Source organism: Typha latifolia, chromosome 8 (genome assembly GCF_019914945.1).
Source record: "Typha latifolia isolate L0001 chromosome 8, TyphaL0001v2, whole genome shotgun sequence".
NCBI lineage: Eukaryota > Viridiplantae > Streptophyta > Magnoliopsida > Poales > Typhaceae > Typha > Typha latifolia.
Genome location: NC_133093.1, coordinates 9,282,318 through 9,297,133, shown reverse-complemented (window position 1 = coordinate 9,297,133; position 14,816 = coordinate 9,282,318). Strand labels below are relative to the sequence as shown.

The 14,816-nt window shown below is 38.2% G+C and overlaps 2 protein-coding genes and 1 long non-coding RNA gene across 5 annotated transcripts; 1 reads left to right on the top strand and 2 right to left on the bottom strand.

The window, feature by feature from the left end:
* Positions 1-707: 707 nt before the first annotated feature.
* LOC140794208 (uncharacterized) lies at positions 708-1,914 on the bottom strand. The gene is made up of 3 exons (XR_012110083.1): positions 1,737-1,914; positions 1,412-1,477; positions 708-938 (listed from the first exon to the last, which is right to left on the bottom strand). It is a non-coding gene; the product is annotated as an uncharacterized lncRNA (long non-coding RNA).
* A 709-nt stretch (positions 1,915-2,623) lies between these two features.
* On the top strand, positions 2,624-5,694 carry LOC140794108 (ubiquitin-like protein 5). The gene is made up of 2 exons (XM_073145973.1): positions 2,624-2,944; positions 5,450-5,694. Exon 1 carries the CDS (start codon positions 2,722-2,724, stop codon positions 2,941-2,943), a length of 222 nt encoding a protein of 73 aa, XP_073002074.1. The 5' UTR covers positions 2,624-2,721; the 3' UTR covers position 2,944; positions 5,450-5,694.
* A 2,340-nt stretch (positions 5,695-8,034) lies between these two features.
* Positions 8,035-12,115, bottom strand: LOC140794158 (auxin response factor 18-like). 3 transcript variants are annotated; one of them, XM_073146057.1, is made up of 5 exons: positions 11,780-12,115; positions 11,383-11,559; positions 9,942-11,089; positions 8,567-9,483; positions 8,035-8,418 (listed from the first exon to the last, which is right to left on the bottom strand). In XM_073146057.1, the coding sequence occupies exons 3-5, from the start codon at positions 11,052-11,054 to the stop codon at positions 8,349-8,351; spliced, it is 2,100 nt and encodes a 699-aa protein (XP_073002158.1). In that variant the 5' UTR covers positions 11,055-11,089; positions 11,383-11,559; positions 11,780-12,115; the 3' UTR covers positions 8,035-8,348. The 3 variants fall into 3 exon arrangements, with proteins under 3 accessions (XP_073002158.1, XP_073002156.1, XP_073002157.1); XM_073146055.1 differs by having other exon boundaries at positions 11,656-12,106; XM_073146056.1 differs by having other exon boundaries at positions 11,383-11,549; positions 11,780-12,106.
* Positions 12,116-14,816: the final 2,701 nt, after the last annotated feature.

The window sequence follows — 14,816 nt, the reverse complement described above, 5'->3', positions numbered from 1 at the left end:
ATTGATCATAAGATTTCAGAACTTGCAAGTGCCCAGATCCTGCAGTCAGATTTTTACTAGTTTTCTTTTTTCTTCTGTTTTTATAAACCAAACCATTGTTTCTTGTATGGATACCTTTTGGGCTGAATAATTTTGATATTAATTGTTAGTTATCGAAAAGTAATCTGAGTAGTATTTACGCGGAAAATGATGTTTAAAGGGCAACAAATACCAATCTTGTACTGTTGTACATGCAGATAAGGGTCAAAGTTTTTGAAGGAATGCACACTTTAATTATAGATAAGGAATGCACACTTTTTGTGTAGAAGGCTCTGGATGAGGAATTAATGTAAGTGCACTAATGGGGGCTGTCAGTAAACTAACTGACAGAACTAGCCTACCTAAAGACATAAAAGCAACATATAAATCTTGTTAAGATGTCATGATCATAAGTTGTCTGAAGATTACTCTACTGTAAACATTATCTTAGTTCTCCATCCAGTTGGAACTTTGCCATCGTTAGCCAGTAAATGACTATTCATTTACGCATTACTCCTTCTCTGAAGAACAAAACTAAAAGAACTTACCTGAATTTAGTTCCTCATTGATGCGGACGATTACAATTTCGACATGAAAAATCTCAATGTCTGCTAAAACTGAAAAATAGGTTACTGTCTCAGTATTTCGGATATAATGATTGAAGAACAGATCATATCATACAAAATTAAGATTACGAACATTCTGGAGGTGTTTCAGTTCATGGGTGCTGAAAACTAGCAATTCATTGATGACCAACATAACGATTGGAAAACATTCATTAAGCTACACACGTTTGCTAAAAAAATCCACCATGCTTCTCAGTTTGCATTGAAGTCATTTAAGCATCTCGTTACGGTATCGGCAAGTACTTCATCTTTGTGACTTTGTTGTGATGCAGTAGCCTGTTCTTTTTTTGATCTCTACAAAAAGAAGAACAAGATTAGATCTTTAGCTTCTTTTTAGCCTCTACGGTTCATAATTATATCTTCTTTTTACTTGATATTTTCTTCGAACTATTGTCGATCACTATTATTAGCATATTTATCTTCAATTTTCTATCTGATTTTGGGAAATATATTAGTACTGGTTCCTACTGAAGAAGTAACAAGTGACAATTTAATCTTAAAAAGGCGACATCATACTTTAAAATTTATCTCTTCTATTCTGTCCATGATTTTAAGAAAACTAAACTGGGCTGTAAGATAAAATCATTAATTATTTTCAAAATTAAAGACATGTTAAACAGTTCTGTTAATTTGTTATGCATAATTATAGAATTATAACATTTCCTTTTATTGAATAGATGTAATTACCCAGACATCACAACCTTAGTTTGAAAAAGTGTTTTCTAAACTCATTGACATACTAAGCAATACAGAAAGAAGCAGATCACCTTTGATTTCCTGTGCTTCTTGGCTGCCCTTGTTCTTCGATCAACCGCATCGATGAGCTGATTAAACTGTGAACATGAAATATATACGAGGCATAACTATTATTGTTTAAGAGAAAACTTAATGTTGACTGTCAATTTTTACCTAAATAAACAAGAACAAATGACAGTTAATTCAGCAACGCAATTGCAGCATAGCCAAAAACCATAATTAAGGCATCTAATTTTGCTTATAATATATTTACTATAATTATTATAATTCCTCATTTCACACTGTTTCTAGGCTAATATAGAGAGAAATTTCTATCTAAAGAAGGCAGCAAGGTACCTGGTTAAGAACAACCTCATATTTTCTCAGGCACTGATGTTGTCTGCAATCTTCTTCTCCAGACATCCTCTTCAGAACCTCTGAGTACTTGATCAAACTTTCTTATATGATATTCACCATTGTGTTACAAGAAACTTGGTGATTATATATTGATAGAAGGGAATAGAAATTGAGAATATATGAGGTCTTTGTTTTTTTCTGAACAAAAGCCAGAAAAGGCTCAGTAAGTTTTATTACGAAACTAAATTGGCATGGCATGAGACATGCATGAGGAGCTCATCATTATCTTTTCTTCCTTTTGACTTAAAAACTTTTGAAAAATTTTAGTGTGAGATCAACAAAGTTGCCGTTACAAGAAGAGATCAATCCAGTGAAGCCATGTCGTAAGAAACCATAGGGCTAAAAGATAATAATTTAGTATCTAGAAATTATAATATGTATAATTATTATGAAACTTTAGATCAAGATTTAGAGGCTCATAATATGAGTTACTCAAGGGCTATATTTTTCAGCCATGTTAAGAATGCAATAGGATGAAAATATTACTCCAATACCATTTAATTATTAGATTTTTGTAATCTCTATATATTTGCAATTTAAATTATTTGCATACAGATTGTTAAATTAAACAAGCTAAGCTTGATTTTGAATTTAATTTCGAATCAAGCTTGATAGAGCTCGCTGGCTTGCACAGTTACACAATTACACCCCCTACCTATTGCCTTCGTCGTTGCGACTTGCGAGAAACACACAAGGGTCTCTTCGTCATATGACATCATTAAAGGGGGATTTTTGCATAAACCTCAGAACACGTGCACGCCATCTCCGTTCTAGGTCCTAGTAGAAGAGTCTAGATGCTTTTTCTCCTACCGCATTGACCGTGCCAATCTTTTTATATAAAGGAATTTTTTTTTTCCTTACTTCCCGTTTTGTTTTACGAGCGGAGCGGAGGAGGTGGGGAGAGAAATCGTCGAGGGCCGCGAAGATGATCGAGGTGGTGCTCAATGATCGATTGGGGAAGAAGGTCCGGGTCAAGTGCAACGAGGATGACACGATCGGCGACCTCAAGAAGCTGGTCGCGGCGCAAACCGGCACGCGGCCCGACAAGATCCGGATCCAGAAGTGGTACAACATCTACAAGGACCACATCACCCTTAGGGACTACGAGATCCACGACGGCATGGGCCTCGAGCTCTACTACAACTAAGGTCGACCACGATCATAAATTTTGTTCTTGTTTTTGCCATTCTTAATGGAATATGATGTGATTTCCTGCTTTGGTTTTCTTTAATTTGTCTCGGTGTGTTTGGCGTTGTGTGCTTCTATTTGAACGCTGTGAATACTTGGTTCATGTTCTGATTTGTCAATGATTAATTGTAGAACTTGGATATATTTGAGTAGCACCTTTCTACCAATATCACGCTAGAACTATTAAGAGATCAAGAGCTATAGGAAAAATCGAAAAATTATACCTTTTCTTAGTTCTTGTTGGCACGTGTTATGTAGGTGAAGAAAGAGAAAGAAAACGATTTGAGATGGAAATTGATATTTAAATCTGTTAGAATATAAAGGATGAACTAGATAACGTGATGAGCCTGTGTATGAATTGTCAGCGATGGTAAGCTAACATGCTCTGCAGATGCAATTGGTATACTTTTGATATGTTTGGGGATAAATGGTGTCAATATTTTTTGATGGTCTTATTTTGTCTTTGAGTGTATTACTCAGTTGTCTACTTCACGCTGGAATAATAGAAGAAACTAAGATGGATTAAGTTGAAACTGGAGATAATGCTGCGTATGGTGAATCCTGCCCTCATCATCAGAATGTCATAGATAGCTGGTTTGGGATATTCAGTTCTGTGTGACCACAACTTACTATTGAAACATGGGGGTCATTTGGTTCCATGTATCTTTGGAAGCACACACATTAGAAGATGCTGCATCTAGAGAAGCAAATCTCTTGTTTGGTTGATTGTATTATGTGAAACTGTTTTTGTTGAACATAGGTATGCTTTCATGCTTTATCAGGTTGCATGTGAAAAGTCTATTTGCTAGCTAGGATAATAAATACCGATTTATGATCAAATGTTACGTCCCTAAAATGAACCCGAGTGAATGAAATGTTAACTGGACAAAAGGATTGAACAAACGAGAATTGAACAAATTTAAAATTAAAAACAGGCAGGTGTCTTCATTTCTTGAGAATTTAGATAAAATGAATTAAATGGTCCGGTAAAATATTTAGGATCAAATGCTTACTTATTGGATATCTGAGTTACTTTGCAATATCTACATTTCTTTATTATTGTTATGCACAGTATTGACACTTATATAGTACCACTCCATACCAAGTATTTTCTTCTTCGCCATTAATACACTACAAGAAATTCTTCTTTCATGTTACTTTTCTTTCCAACTAGTTTAGTATATTAATCTCTCACTTATTTCCAATGAAAATAAGCACAAAATGTATATAAAATCTCCAAAGAATTTCAAAATATAATAAGATATAGGCAGCCATAAATTTGCAATTCAGATACCTAAAACCCAATTCAAGATTAGCTAAAAGTTTGTTTGCAATTAAGAAGGGGTGCATAGGTTGAGAGAGAGGGAGGAAGGGATTCACATTAGTAAATTTTTTGGAAACCATGGGTTGGGGAGTGTGGTAGAGAAGGAGCGCAATATAAAAGAGGGGTTAATGTAAGATGATGTGCATTCAAATTTGAGTGGATGTCAAAACCCAGAACACTGCATATGAGCTCACTATGGTATCTCAAAATATTGCATTACATGTTATATACATTAAGCCAAACATTATTTTTCAGCCTAGATGATGCATCTATATTGTGCAAAATACATCAAAACAAATAGCCTGATGGTTAATTGGGAGGTCTAGGAATCCAAACTCTTCTAGATTTTGGTCAAAGAAACTTGTTGGCAGAATCACTTATGGCATAGTGATATCATGTTTGAGAGGCTGGATCATAGATCATTTACACTTTCCATTTGATCTTCGGGTCACGTTTATTGAAAGATCTGTATAATAGAAATGTGAAGACTCACCTGTCTCATATCATGAATTTGGTAATGCATGCCATACGAGGCCATAATTATTCTGCTTGACAAAATAATTGGTTGTGTCCTGTTTGAAAGTGAATGTCAGACATATGTGTTCCTTATACTTGTGTGGCACAAAACTTATACTTGTACCTTGAGAAAGGTGCTATGATGTGCTTAATGATTACCTTGCAGTACAATTATGTTTTGATTATTTTTATCTGAGTAATGCAGTAGAACTAGCGCAATTATCATATCAACCATTTTGGTTCTACTCATGTACGAAATGCTGAAAACAAAACCCAAAAAATATATGTGCCTTCAGAGGAAGCTGCTTCCTTGCCTTTTATTTTTCATCTTCCTTCAGGTGACACGAAAGAGAGAGAGAAGTCTTTTGTTAGTGGTGGTGGGGATGGTTTCCATTTGGAGCAGTAATCAATTGACATCAGACAGAACTAAGAAAATATTAACTGTCGGAAGTACACGTTACTTTAGTGTTCAGTATCCTTATCATTGCATATTGTGCCTGAACGTCCTCTTCTCTTTCAGCTTCTTGAGTTGTTATATGCATAATTTATTATCGCCTTCAAAATTTCTACCTTCGAGAAAAATTTCAGGCTTCATCATGAGCTTAATTTTTGTACTGAATTGCAGGCTGATTGATCTCAATGCATGTGCTTTTGGATTGTGCAGTGTTGATTGGAATATAAACAATGGTGGATAGGCTTTGGTTGTATGGGCTATAATGCTTGTAATCATTGTCTATTCCTGAAATGTGGATTGTGGAGTGTTGATTGGAATATAAAGAATGGTGGACAGGTTTTGGTTGTCTGACCTATAATGCTTGTAATCATTGTCTATTCCTGAAATATAGTCATTTGGTCTTTGTCCAAAATAAAGTCAAATTTCCTCTGCTTGCTTTTTGTCCAAACTAAAGTCAAATTTTATTTCTATTGTCAACGATGTTACATTATGAAATCATACACTCGATTAAGTCTGCATTGCTTATGTTGTTAGGCTACCAGTTGGGTTTTAATGTTACACTGTCGTAAGCCATTGGAGGGCTGCCCTGGGCTCCATATCAATCGACTAGTCTACTACAACTAGCAAATTGGTGTAGGTAAGCCGAAGTTTTCACTTGCTTTTGTTGCTAGGCGTCAGTCCAAAAATAAGTTTATCAACAAAAGGAGCCTTTTAATAACTTTTAGCCAAATTGAGATTAGCTTATAACTCGTAACAAACAGTTGGGTTAAATGGGATTGTACTTTGGACTAAATTATTCTACCTCGCAGATTTTATTTTGTATAATTATGTATCTTTATACTTTTAATTAAATTATATATAAGTCCCATTAACAAAGATTATAAATAACTTTAAAATTAACAAATAAATATGTATTCTCATTTATGACAGTTAGTGGTGGTTTTTTTTTCTCAGAATAAGCGGGCTCAATTTAGTTATATATTATTTAGAAGATATATAAATAGAGAACATAGGAGGGAGGATGAGGATTGCAAAGTGAATAGCGAGGAAAAGGAATCAAATGATATCTCGGAGGAAGAAAGTAAGCGAGATCTCCATTACGCTCAGATTTGTATGAAAGAGCAAAAAAATTCAAACTTTGGAGGGAAAATTTGATAATTCTTGCTAAATTAAACGTGCAGGAGGTTAATGATTTTAGTCTATAATGTTATATATAACATTAACCAATTCATATCAAGGCATAATCCAGAGTCAAGTTGATAGATAGAAAACATGGAGAAAATTAGTAGGAAGTTAAACGATGGCAAATTTGGAAAACTAGAAATTGAAAACCAGGTGCCGAGAACTCTTTCCTCGAGCCAACCCGGGCGAAAGTGCTGCCGTGTTTTGCTCACCGTGGTGGTCAAAACCCGGACCGAGCGGTGCGAGACCGAAACCCGAGCTGGACCGGAGTGACGTCACGATCCCTTGGGAATAAACCCCTTACTTTGTGTGGACACTGAAATTTAGGTTTTAAAAATAGAATTCACAGATAACGATGAAGATTATAATTGCAGACCTATTATCTTTTTATATATAAATTTATCAAACTAAATCCTATGCCGTGTCATATATAGATATATCTTATATTTATCATTTGGTCCTATATATTTTTTTAAAAAAATATTACCTCAAAAATATTAAGGTTTAGTTTCATCTATAATTATAATCCGAGATATGACATTTATTCACCGTATATAAATAAATATATAGTTCTCCTCGAACACCCAAGAGTCAAAGGGTGAACAGTCCAAGTGCCCCGGTCAACGCGGCAAAGGCGGTTCCTCCTTTGCGGCGCAACATTCGCAAGGCGTCATCTGACGCATGCCCCGCACGTGAGGAATCCATGATCGCGGGCCCCACGCTCCACATGGGGGCGGTGTGCCACGTCTGACCTATTTATTTTCTCAACAATCCCTAGGGTGATTAATTAAATATTATTAAAAACTCCACCCTCTCCCCCACGCTTGCGCCGCAGAGGCTGGGAAATGTGTTCCTCTGTGAATCTCGTACAAGAGTTATGTTTTATTTTATTTTTTCAAAAAAAAAAAGTTTATTTATTCAGATAATAAATATAAGGATGATCGAGCAATCTCCACCGTTCAGATCTATGATCGACTGTTCGACTAGGACCAGGGGGATTTTATTCATCGACAGAGGGAGTGGCGTGTAAACCTCTGTTTTGACTTAAAAAGCCATGTCCTAGAAAAGGAGCATTACTACGGACAAGTAGGGAAATGAAGAAGCATGTGGAAAGGTGATTATAGTACATCTCATCACATGGTAATGTTTAGGGTTTTCTTGGGATCACACACACCTATAGGATTGAGATTCACTCACTTCGGACCGATTAGTTAGTCTGAACACATTAACTATTAATTAGTATGATCATGATTGATGCGTTAATATATATCCTATAACTTATAAACTAAAAACTAATTAAAAGTTTTGGATTCTTTAAAATGTGGTCTTTTGCACTATTATGTCTAACCAAATCTCATACAATGTAATGTCAGACCCTTAGGGCGGAATGAGAAGCTTCTCATGATGACCAACTTGGCATTTTTAATTTTAGTTATCGTAACAAAAACACCACATAGCTTAAAGAGGAGAGCAGCAGTAAATAAAAGCAATACAAGATTAGTAAATGTCACATTTAAGTCTACTCACTTCGCTTATAGCGAAGTCCATCGCAATTGATTCAAAGACAAGCAACATATCCTACTTATTCAAGTTTGTATTTCATATCCATCACCTGGAAGCCATGTACCTCCGAAAAGCTTTTCGCCATTCCAGAGATGCCTCCGAGAAACAAAAGTATATAGCATATTAATCGAAAAGCTAATGGTAGGAGGTTTTCAGGAAGAATCAAATAAAGACTGTTATGCATTCCATAAGAGTAAGCTAATAAACAATGCAACTTGAGTTCAAAGCCTCTTTGAGCAGTTGCAATAAATGGAAGTTTCGACAGAGTTGGCGTTGAGCAAGAGATTTTGCTCATTCAACTGCGTATTTTGCTAAGAGGTTCTTCCTACCTTCCCAAGTTATCACTGCCTGCTTCTGCTAGTATAGTCAGTCTTCGTGCCGTTTTAGTGAACTCACTGTGCAAGTATAAAGTAAATATATTAGTTTTGCTTCTAGATGCAACAATTTAGGACTGCAATGTAATGCAAATTTAAATGAAATGATCGAAGCATAGAACCTGCTTCCAAAAGAAAGGCCTCAATAACGACATGGAGAAACACCCACCTGAAAGGTTCATCTCCAGTATGTTTGATTACACCTGCTGCATTCCGGTAAAGTACATGGCTCATCACCTCAGCTTTCTCGATTCCAAACATGTCAGCTAGACGTCCATACAACTCTTCATATGAACCAAAGACAGAGAGGTCAAGGGTGCGACTAACATCCACCGATTCCATAAATACTCTACAGTGCCTAGTCTCCGATCCAAGCTCAGAAGCCTGGTGATCCTTGTACCATGGAAATCCTTCGCATGAAGGCTTATCCATAAGACCATTATGATTAATTGCAGAATTCAAACCATCTGAGACATTCACAGTCTTCTCAGGATTCCCATCTGATGAACTGTTTCCAGTGACTCCAGGGGAGACTGTATCCCTGGAGATGCTCAGAGATATCTGTTGCTCGGTAAGGATTGGCTGGCCAAAGAGCACTAGCTGAGGTGTCTTTCCGTCATCTGATTTCTTCTTGCTCTGAGGAGTGCCAATTGTTAGCAAGCAAGAAATGTTGTCATGACTTGGGGCTTTGCCAACGATGAGGCCAGTAGATATTCTTGATGGTGGAGTTGCGTGATCAAGCCGGTGAAACCCAGCGTGGAACAGACTTGACTGCATTTTGTTAAGGTGGAGATCTGATAAAGATATACCAAATTGAGCATGCCTGGCTCCCTGTATGCCTGCAGGAGTGCTGTCCGGGAAACAGCGCAGGAGGCTGCTGTTGCTGGGAAGAAGTGGGTTCGGGGGAAATGTTGGATTTGGAAGCTGGCCATCAAGTGGAAAGTTAGGGTGTGGTGGGATCCGCAACTTCTTCCTAGGCGGTGAGAACGGTGCTAAATGAATGCCTGGCATGTTTGAAACAAGTTCAACCAGCCATGGGCTCACACATTTCACATTCTGCAACAGATCTGGTTCATCCCAAGTCACCTGCAAAACCAAAATAGTGCATGAAATAAGGATGAACATATAATTTTTTTCGAGAAAAGGTGGAATATAGAAATGAAAGTATTCCTGTGACAATTCAACCAATCAAGCAAGCTAGTTTAGTTTTCAGAGAAAATCTGGACATTAGGAGATTAACGAAGAATGTCCGCAGTAAAAAAAAACATGTTATGTAGTCCTGTTTAGGGCTAATTAAAATCAGCAAGACTTGCAAGGAATTGACACACGTATTTTCAAAACGGCTTATAAAAGCTAGTGTCAGATTATCATACTGTTAGCTTTATTCAAAGTATCAATTGATCAAAGATTTGGATAAACAGAAAAACCTAATTATGATCACCCTAGCATAAACAAACAATTGAGAATGCATAATTTTTTACACTGGCAATCTGACAATTGAAAGAACGATAGCAAAAGACCAAAATGTCTTGTTCAGTGAATACCTGAAGAAGCCTCCAGGGTGAATTAGGCCATTTTATGGGATCAGTGACCTGAACAGATGCTATTGTCCCCATGAACCAGCTGATTCTCGAGGAGTCCTCAGTTTCAAAGGCCATCTTGAATCTCATGCCTGGGCACCATTGGATCCTCATTGCCGCTCGAACTGCCGAAGCCTTCACACAGAACTCCGGAGTACTCGCTCTTGGATAATACACAACCTCAAAGGGCTGCCCACTAGCTGCAAGATTAGCTGCCTCAATGATTGACTCAGCCCTCACTCGTCCCTTTCCTCTCATATTCCCCCCACCCCCGTTACTCCTCATCAACTTGCTGTCCTCCTCCCTCAAGAAGACAGAAAACCCTCCATAGGTTGAGAGACAATTCCCATTTTGGGGATTCCACCCTGACGGGGTCTCAGAACCCCCGCCAATCCCTCTTTTAGCCCGTCGGATTCCCACACAAAGATCCCCATTTTCGGTTCTCAGAAATACAATCGAATCCCCGGCGACGAGCTTTTTTTGATTCACAAATGTGCTCCATCCAGTAGTGAGGAGATGCCTGCGAGGGGTTCCTCTATAGATATGCCTAAACTTCCAAATCTCACCATGCACATCCTTTGCGAGCACGGTCTGGACCGGAGGGTCAGCAGAGTAGTCCAACCGCGGGAAGATGGTTTCTGCACAGTAGCGAGGGACGGAGAATCCACCACCGTTGTTGGCATCTGACTGCGTTAATGTCTTTGCAAAGGAAGCAGGCTTTTCTTGTACATCAGCCCCATTACAATTGAGACCGACTCCATCATCTTCGCCAAACTCTGGTTCGCCAGACCTGATCTGGACCAACCGTATCTTGGCGAAGACTTCATCAGTCTCCGGATCGGCCATGAATTTTACGGCAGTCACCCTACAAAGAACGAGAGCAGGGATCTGCTGCGAATTACTGAAGTCGACGAATCCCTGGGCATGCTCTGCGTGGCCCTGAGGAAAGTAGTACACCTTGGAGTTCACCGCCGGCATCTGAACCATTCCACCTGCGCATGCGTGCCAGAGCTGGGAGTCCAAGCATTTCTCAGTGTCCTTCATCATTTCCTTTGTTGATTCACCAAATATGATCATGATATGGAGAAATTCTCACTCTTTCCCAGAGAATGCTGAGAAAAAAAGAGATTCTCAAAGGGTTAGGAAAATAACCATAAGAAAGACCCACATCATTAGACATTGTCCCAATAAAGACAGCAAGAAGTACTGGAAATTATTACCTCTGGACTACTCCTCTCATCAAATAAGTGAAGAGAGCAACCGGAAAAATTGAGAAGACTTAACTCAGGCTTTTACATTATCAACTAAAGATTGCAACAAGGCAAATTCCTCCAAACGAATGGACTAAGAATAACACAACTTAATGAATTGATAAAAAAAGAAAGAAAGAAAAAGAAACCCTTACCTTTTGCAGAGAAGAACCAGTGCAGTAGGATCAAGAAGCAAACAGCTCCAATTCAGCTCAGCGAATGTAACAATTTCCACCTGTTCACAATCTTCCTCTGGATTCCCTTCAGATTGCCACAAATAAAAACTCCAGATCTCAACTAGCCCATAAAAGAGTTATATAATCTGGACAACCCTAAAACAAATAAAAGAAATAGGAAAACTGTTAAAACTCGGAGCTTCTCCAATTACAGAATACCAACACTAAGAACCCAAACCCTCGAATACCCACTTCACGACCAAACCCACACGCTAAAGCACCATTCGCCAGAGACCCAACTCCCAAAAATTCTCAACTTTATCAGCAAATCCCAACATTTCCTTCTTTCCACCCGACCAAAAGGGCAAAAACCCACCTCCAAAAACTAGCAGCAGAGACCTCCTCCTCCCGATTCAGTCGAGATTTCTCTCCAAAGGTGGCATCTTTCCTCTTCCCATCTCCTTCCTCCGATTATTCCAGCACGGACTCAAAGGAATCCCCCTTCTCGTCAGGTGATTTAAGATTCCCCCAACAGCAGAAGAGAGAGAGAGAGAGAAAGAGAGAGAGAGATTAAACTGAGGCCTCTCTGCTATGTCCAATTCAATCTTTATAGGATCTCTCTCTCTCTCTTATTTCTCTCTATATTTTTTTTATGTACTATATATCGCCCTCTCGTCCAGTGGAGATAAATAGAGGAGGACGAATCCAAAAGGGATCACGCAAATTACAAAAAGAAACTAACTTAAAAATCCAATTATATAATTAATTCATGGGATGTTTGCTCATTACATTAGTACAGTAGTGCCAGTAGAAGCATGACTTCGGGATCGCGTGTTCGGTTCATAACAGGAGCAACTTTAAGGGTGCCCAGCTACCCGAAACGTGTCACTTAGGGTATCGAGTAGCTTACGTGGACCGATCTTTTGGTCGGGCGCCGTGGTATCCTAACTCGGCGATTCCTCGCCGAGTCGACGGACTCTCGGCCCCGACGAGATCCGCGCTTTCTTCCACTGATTGACCTCGTAGTTCCGTCTAATTACGTGTTTGCCACTCCACCTGTTATTGTCTTGCAATTATTGTGCTGCTCAGATGTGTCGTATGTGAGCTGAACAATATTTACTTATCCAAAGAAGAAAAAAAGTTATCCAAACATTTATCCAAGCAAACACGCATATATCTATCGAATAAAACCCGATTACTAACTAGTCGACAAGTTATCCAAATAAACTAGCAGAGTAATGTGGATTACGTCGGTAGAAAATAAACATTAATTCCAACAAAATATAGATAATATCAGCACAAAAGAATAGGTTTGGTCCACTGTCGCGTTCATGACCAGTGCTTTAAACGTCGTGCTACAGAGTCATCTCGTGAACTCGAGAAAACAATTTTCCCACGTATACAAGGAGACTAATTCAACCAGTTGAATTGGATTCTTATTCTCGGAAAGTTTTAGATCTAATCAAATCACTCACTGTCAGCCTTATTGTATGCTTTTGCACCCTACATAGCTTGTAAGCTTGGGACTTTGATTGGTTACACAGGATTGATGCTATAGACTCCGTTATATTTTTATTAGACTTACACCTACTAGGTCATGGGAAGAGTCGCGAGACTAAATTTTATGAGGTTGACTTTGTGTATTAAGATACACGTCAATATATCGATCATATGTACATAACTGTGTGTGAGTCGGAGTCATAGAATGTGTGCAATTGATATGCTAAATTGAATGCTCAAAGAATCGCATAACCAATCTTAATTAGAAGGGTACTAATATTTAGCAGGAGAGGTAGTAGATTAACAAAATAGTCCTTAGTTGACTTGATGGGGGCGTGTTTTTATTCTTGTAGATCGAGATTGTTCTAAGGACAGAATAGTCTTTTAACTGCTAGCAAACGTGATGTGAGACTCCCGCTTCATTTTTATTTTCTCCATTTCCTGGGTACACCAATTCAATCAAAATGCTTTCGTTAGAAATCAACTAGATAAGTAATGGCTAACCAAGATTACTTATTAATATTACTTCTTGGTCTCGGAATAAACTATTCGAATACTTTTTTTTTAACATTTTAGTCCTTGAGGTCGTAACAAATATTGTATGGGTCCTAAAAGCTGGACGATCGGCCATCAACTCCGAGGACGAGGAGGAGGGGCGAAACCCCGTAAAATTTAATCAGTGCCGATAAATCTTCAATAACTCGCCGATTAGTTCCTCGGGAACCGGGGTTTCGGGCGGTGGCGATCCCGTAACGGAGGCGCCGGGGGCGGGCAGCGACACACGAACTCCGACGCGGTCTAAAGTGCGCCCCCCCCCCCCACCCGAATCTAAAGTGCGCCGGAGAGTTAGAAAATTACGTAACCGCCCCCTCCCCCTCCCCGCCCCACCTCACCGATGGACCCCACCGCATGTCCAGTCCCTTGACAGCTACTGGACAAGACGTCACGCACCAAGCGGAGCACGTCGACGGGTATTAAGCTTTACCAGACACGTGGAGCGATCCGGGTGGAGCTCCGGTCGCTCTCGTGGGGTCAAATATGTCTCGTCCGACCGGTGGGGTCGCGGTTTCGGATCTATGTCGTCCGGAAAATTAAATAATTATCTTTTTATATTAAATTGGCACTAAAATTTTTCAGAATACCATAGTTATTGTGCCATATTTTTTATTATTTAAATACAACAAATTATAATTAAAACTGAATTCATATTCAAAATATTTCTTCTCCCCTTTATATAAATTATTTTAAAAACTTTTTATTCAATATCATAATGTAAAGAAAACTATTTTCTTTTAAATAAGATAAAAAGCGGTTGGTAAATATTCTCCACTCTAAAATAAAACAATTTCATAGGTAGGTGGAATATTTTCTTAATCCTTATATATACCTATGATCTTTTTCAACTAATTCACTATATATATGTAGATTATACATACTAATCTTAATATAATAAAAAGAATGGGAAAAAAAAAAGGAAATACTTTGTGGTCTAGGTTTTAGACTTTAGACTGGACCAGAAAGAAAGCTGGTCTATTTATATTATATTATATTATATTACTCTTTGAGAAAGAGTATTAGATTCTGCAAGGCGTTGGAATTGAACAAATGTCTTTTCTGATCAGGTACTGGGAATATTTTATCTCTGTCAGATAACCTTTTTGCAGAGATGGATTAACGCAGAAATTAAATCTTAGTACGTGATGTGATTCTACCAACAAATTATCATCATCTTCTTTTATTAAAGCTTTTTATTTGTTCAAATTCACCGCATTCTCCCCACTGATACATATTTTTAAGTATACCAACTCTTATTTAAAAGATTTATCTATATATGTATATACTAATTAGTACGAGAGACTCTATACTCGTGTTTTATAAGATCTTTTATTATATTCGTAACCCGCACTTATTAT

Coding starts and splice junctions, on each gene's coding strand:
- LOC140794108 (XM_073145973.1), top strand. CDS start 2,722: ATGATCGAGGTGGTGCTCAATGATCGATTGGGGAAGAAGGTCCGGGTC.
- LOC140794158 (XM_073146057.1), bottom strand. CDS start 11,054: ATGATCATATTTGGTGAATCAACAAAGGAAATGATGAAGGACACTGAG. Junction 9,484..9,941: donor CACCCTGGAGGCTTCTTCAG/GTATTCACTGAA, acceptor TTGGTTTTGCAG/GTGACTTGGGATGAACCAGA. Junction 8,419..8,566: donor ACTGGAGATGAACCTTTCAG/GTGGGTGTTTCT, acceptor ATACTTGCACAG/TGAGTTCACTAAAACGGCAC.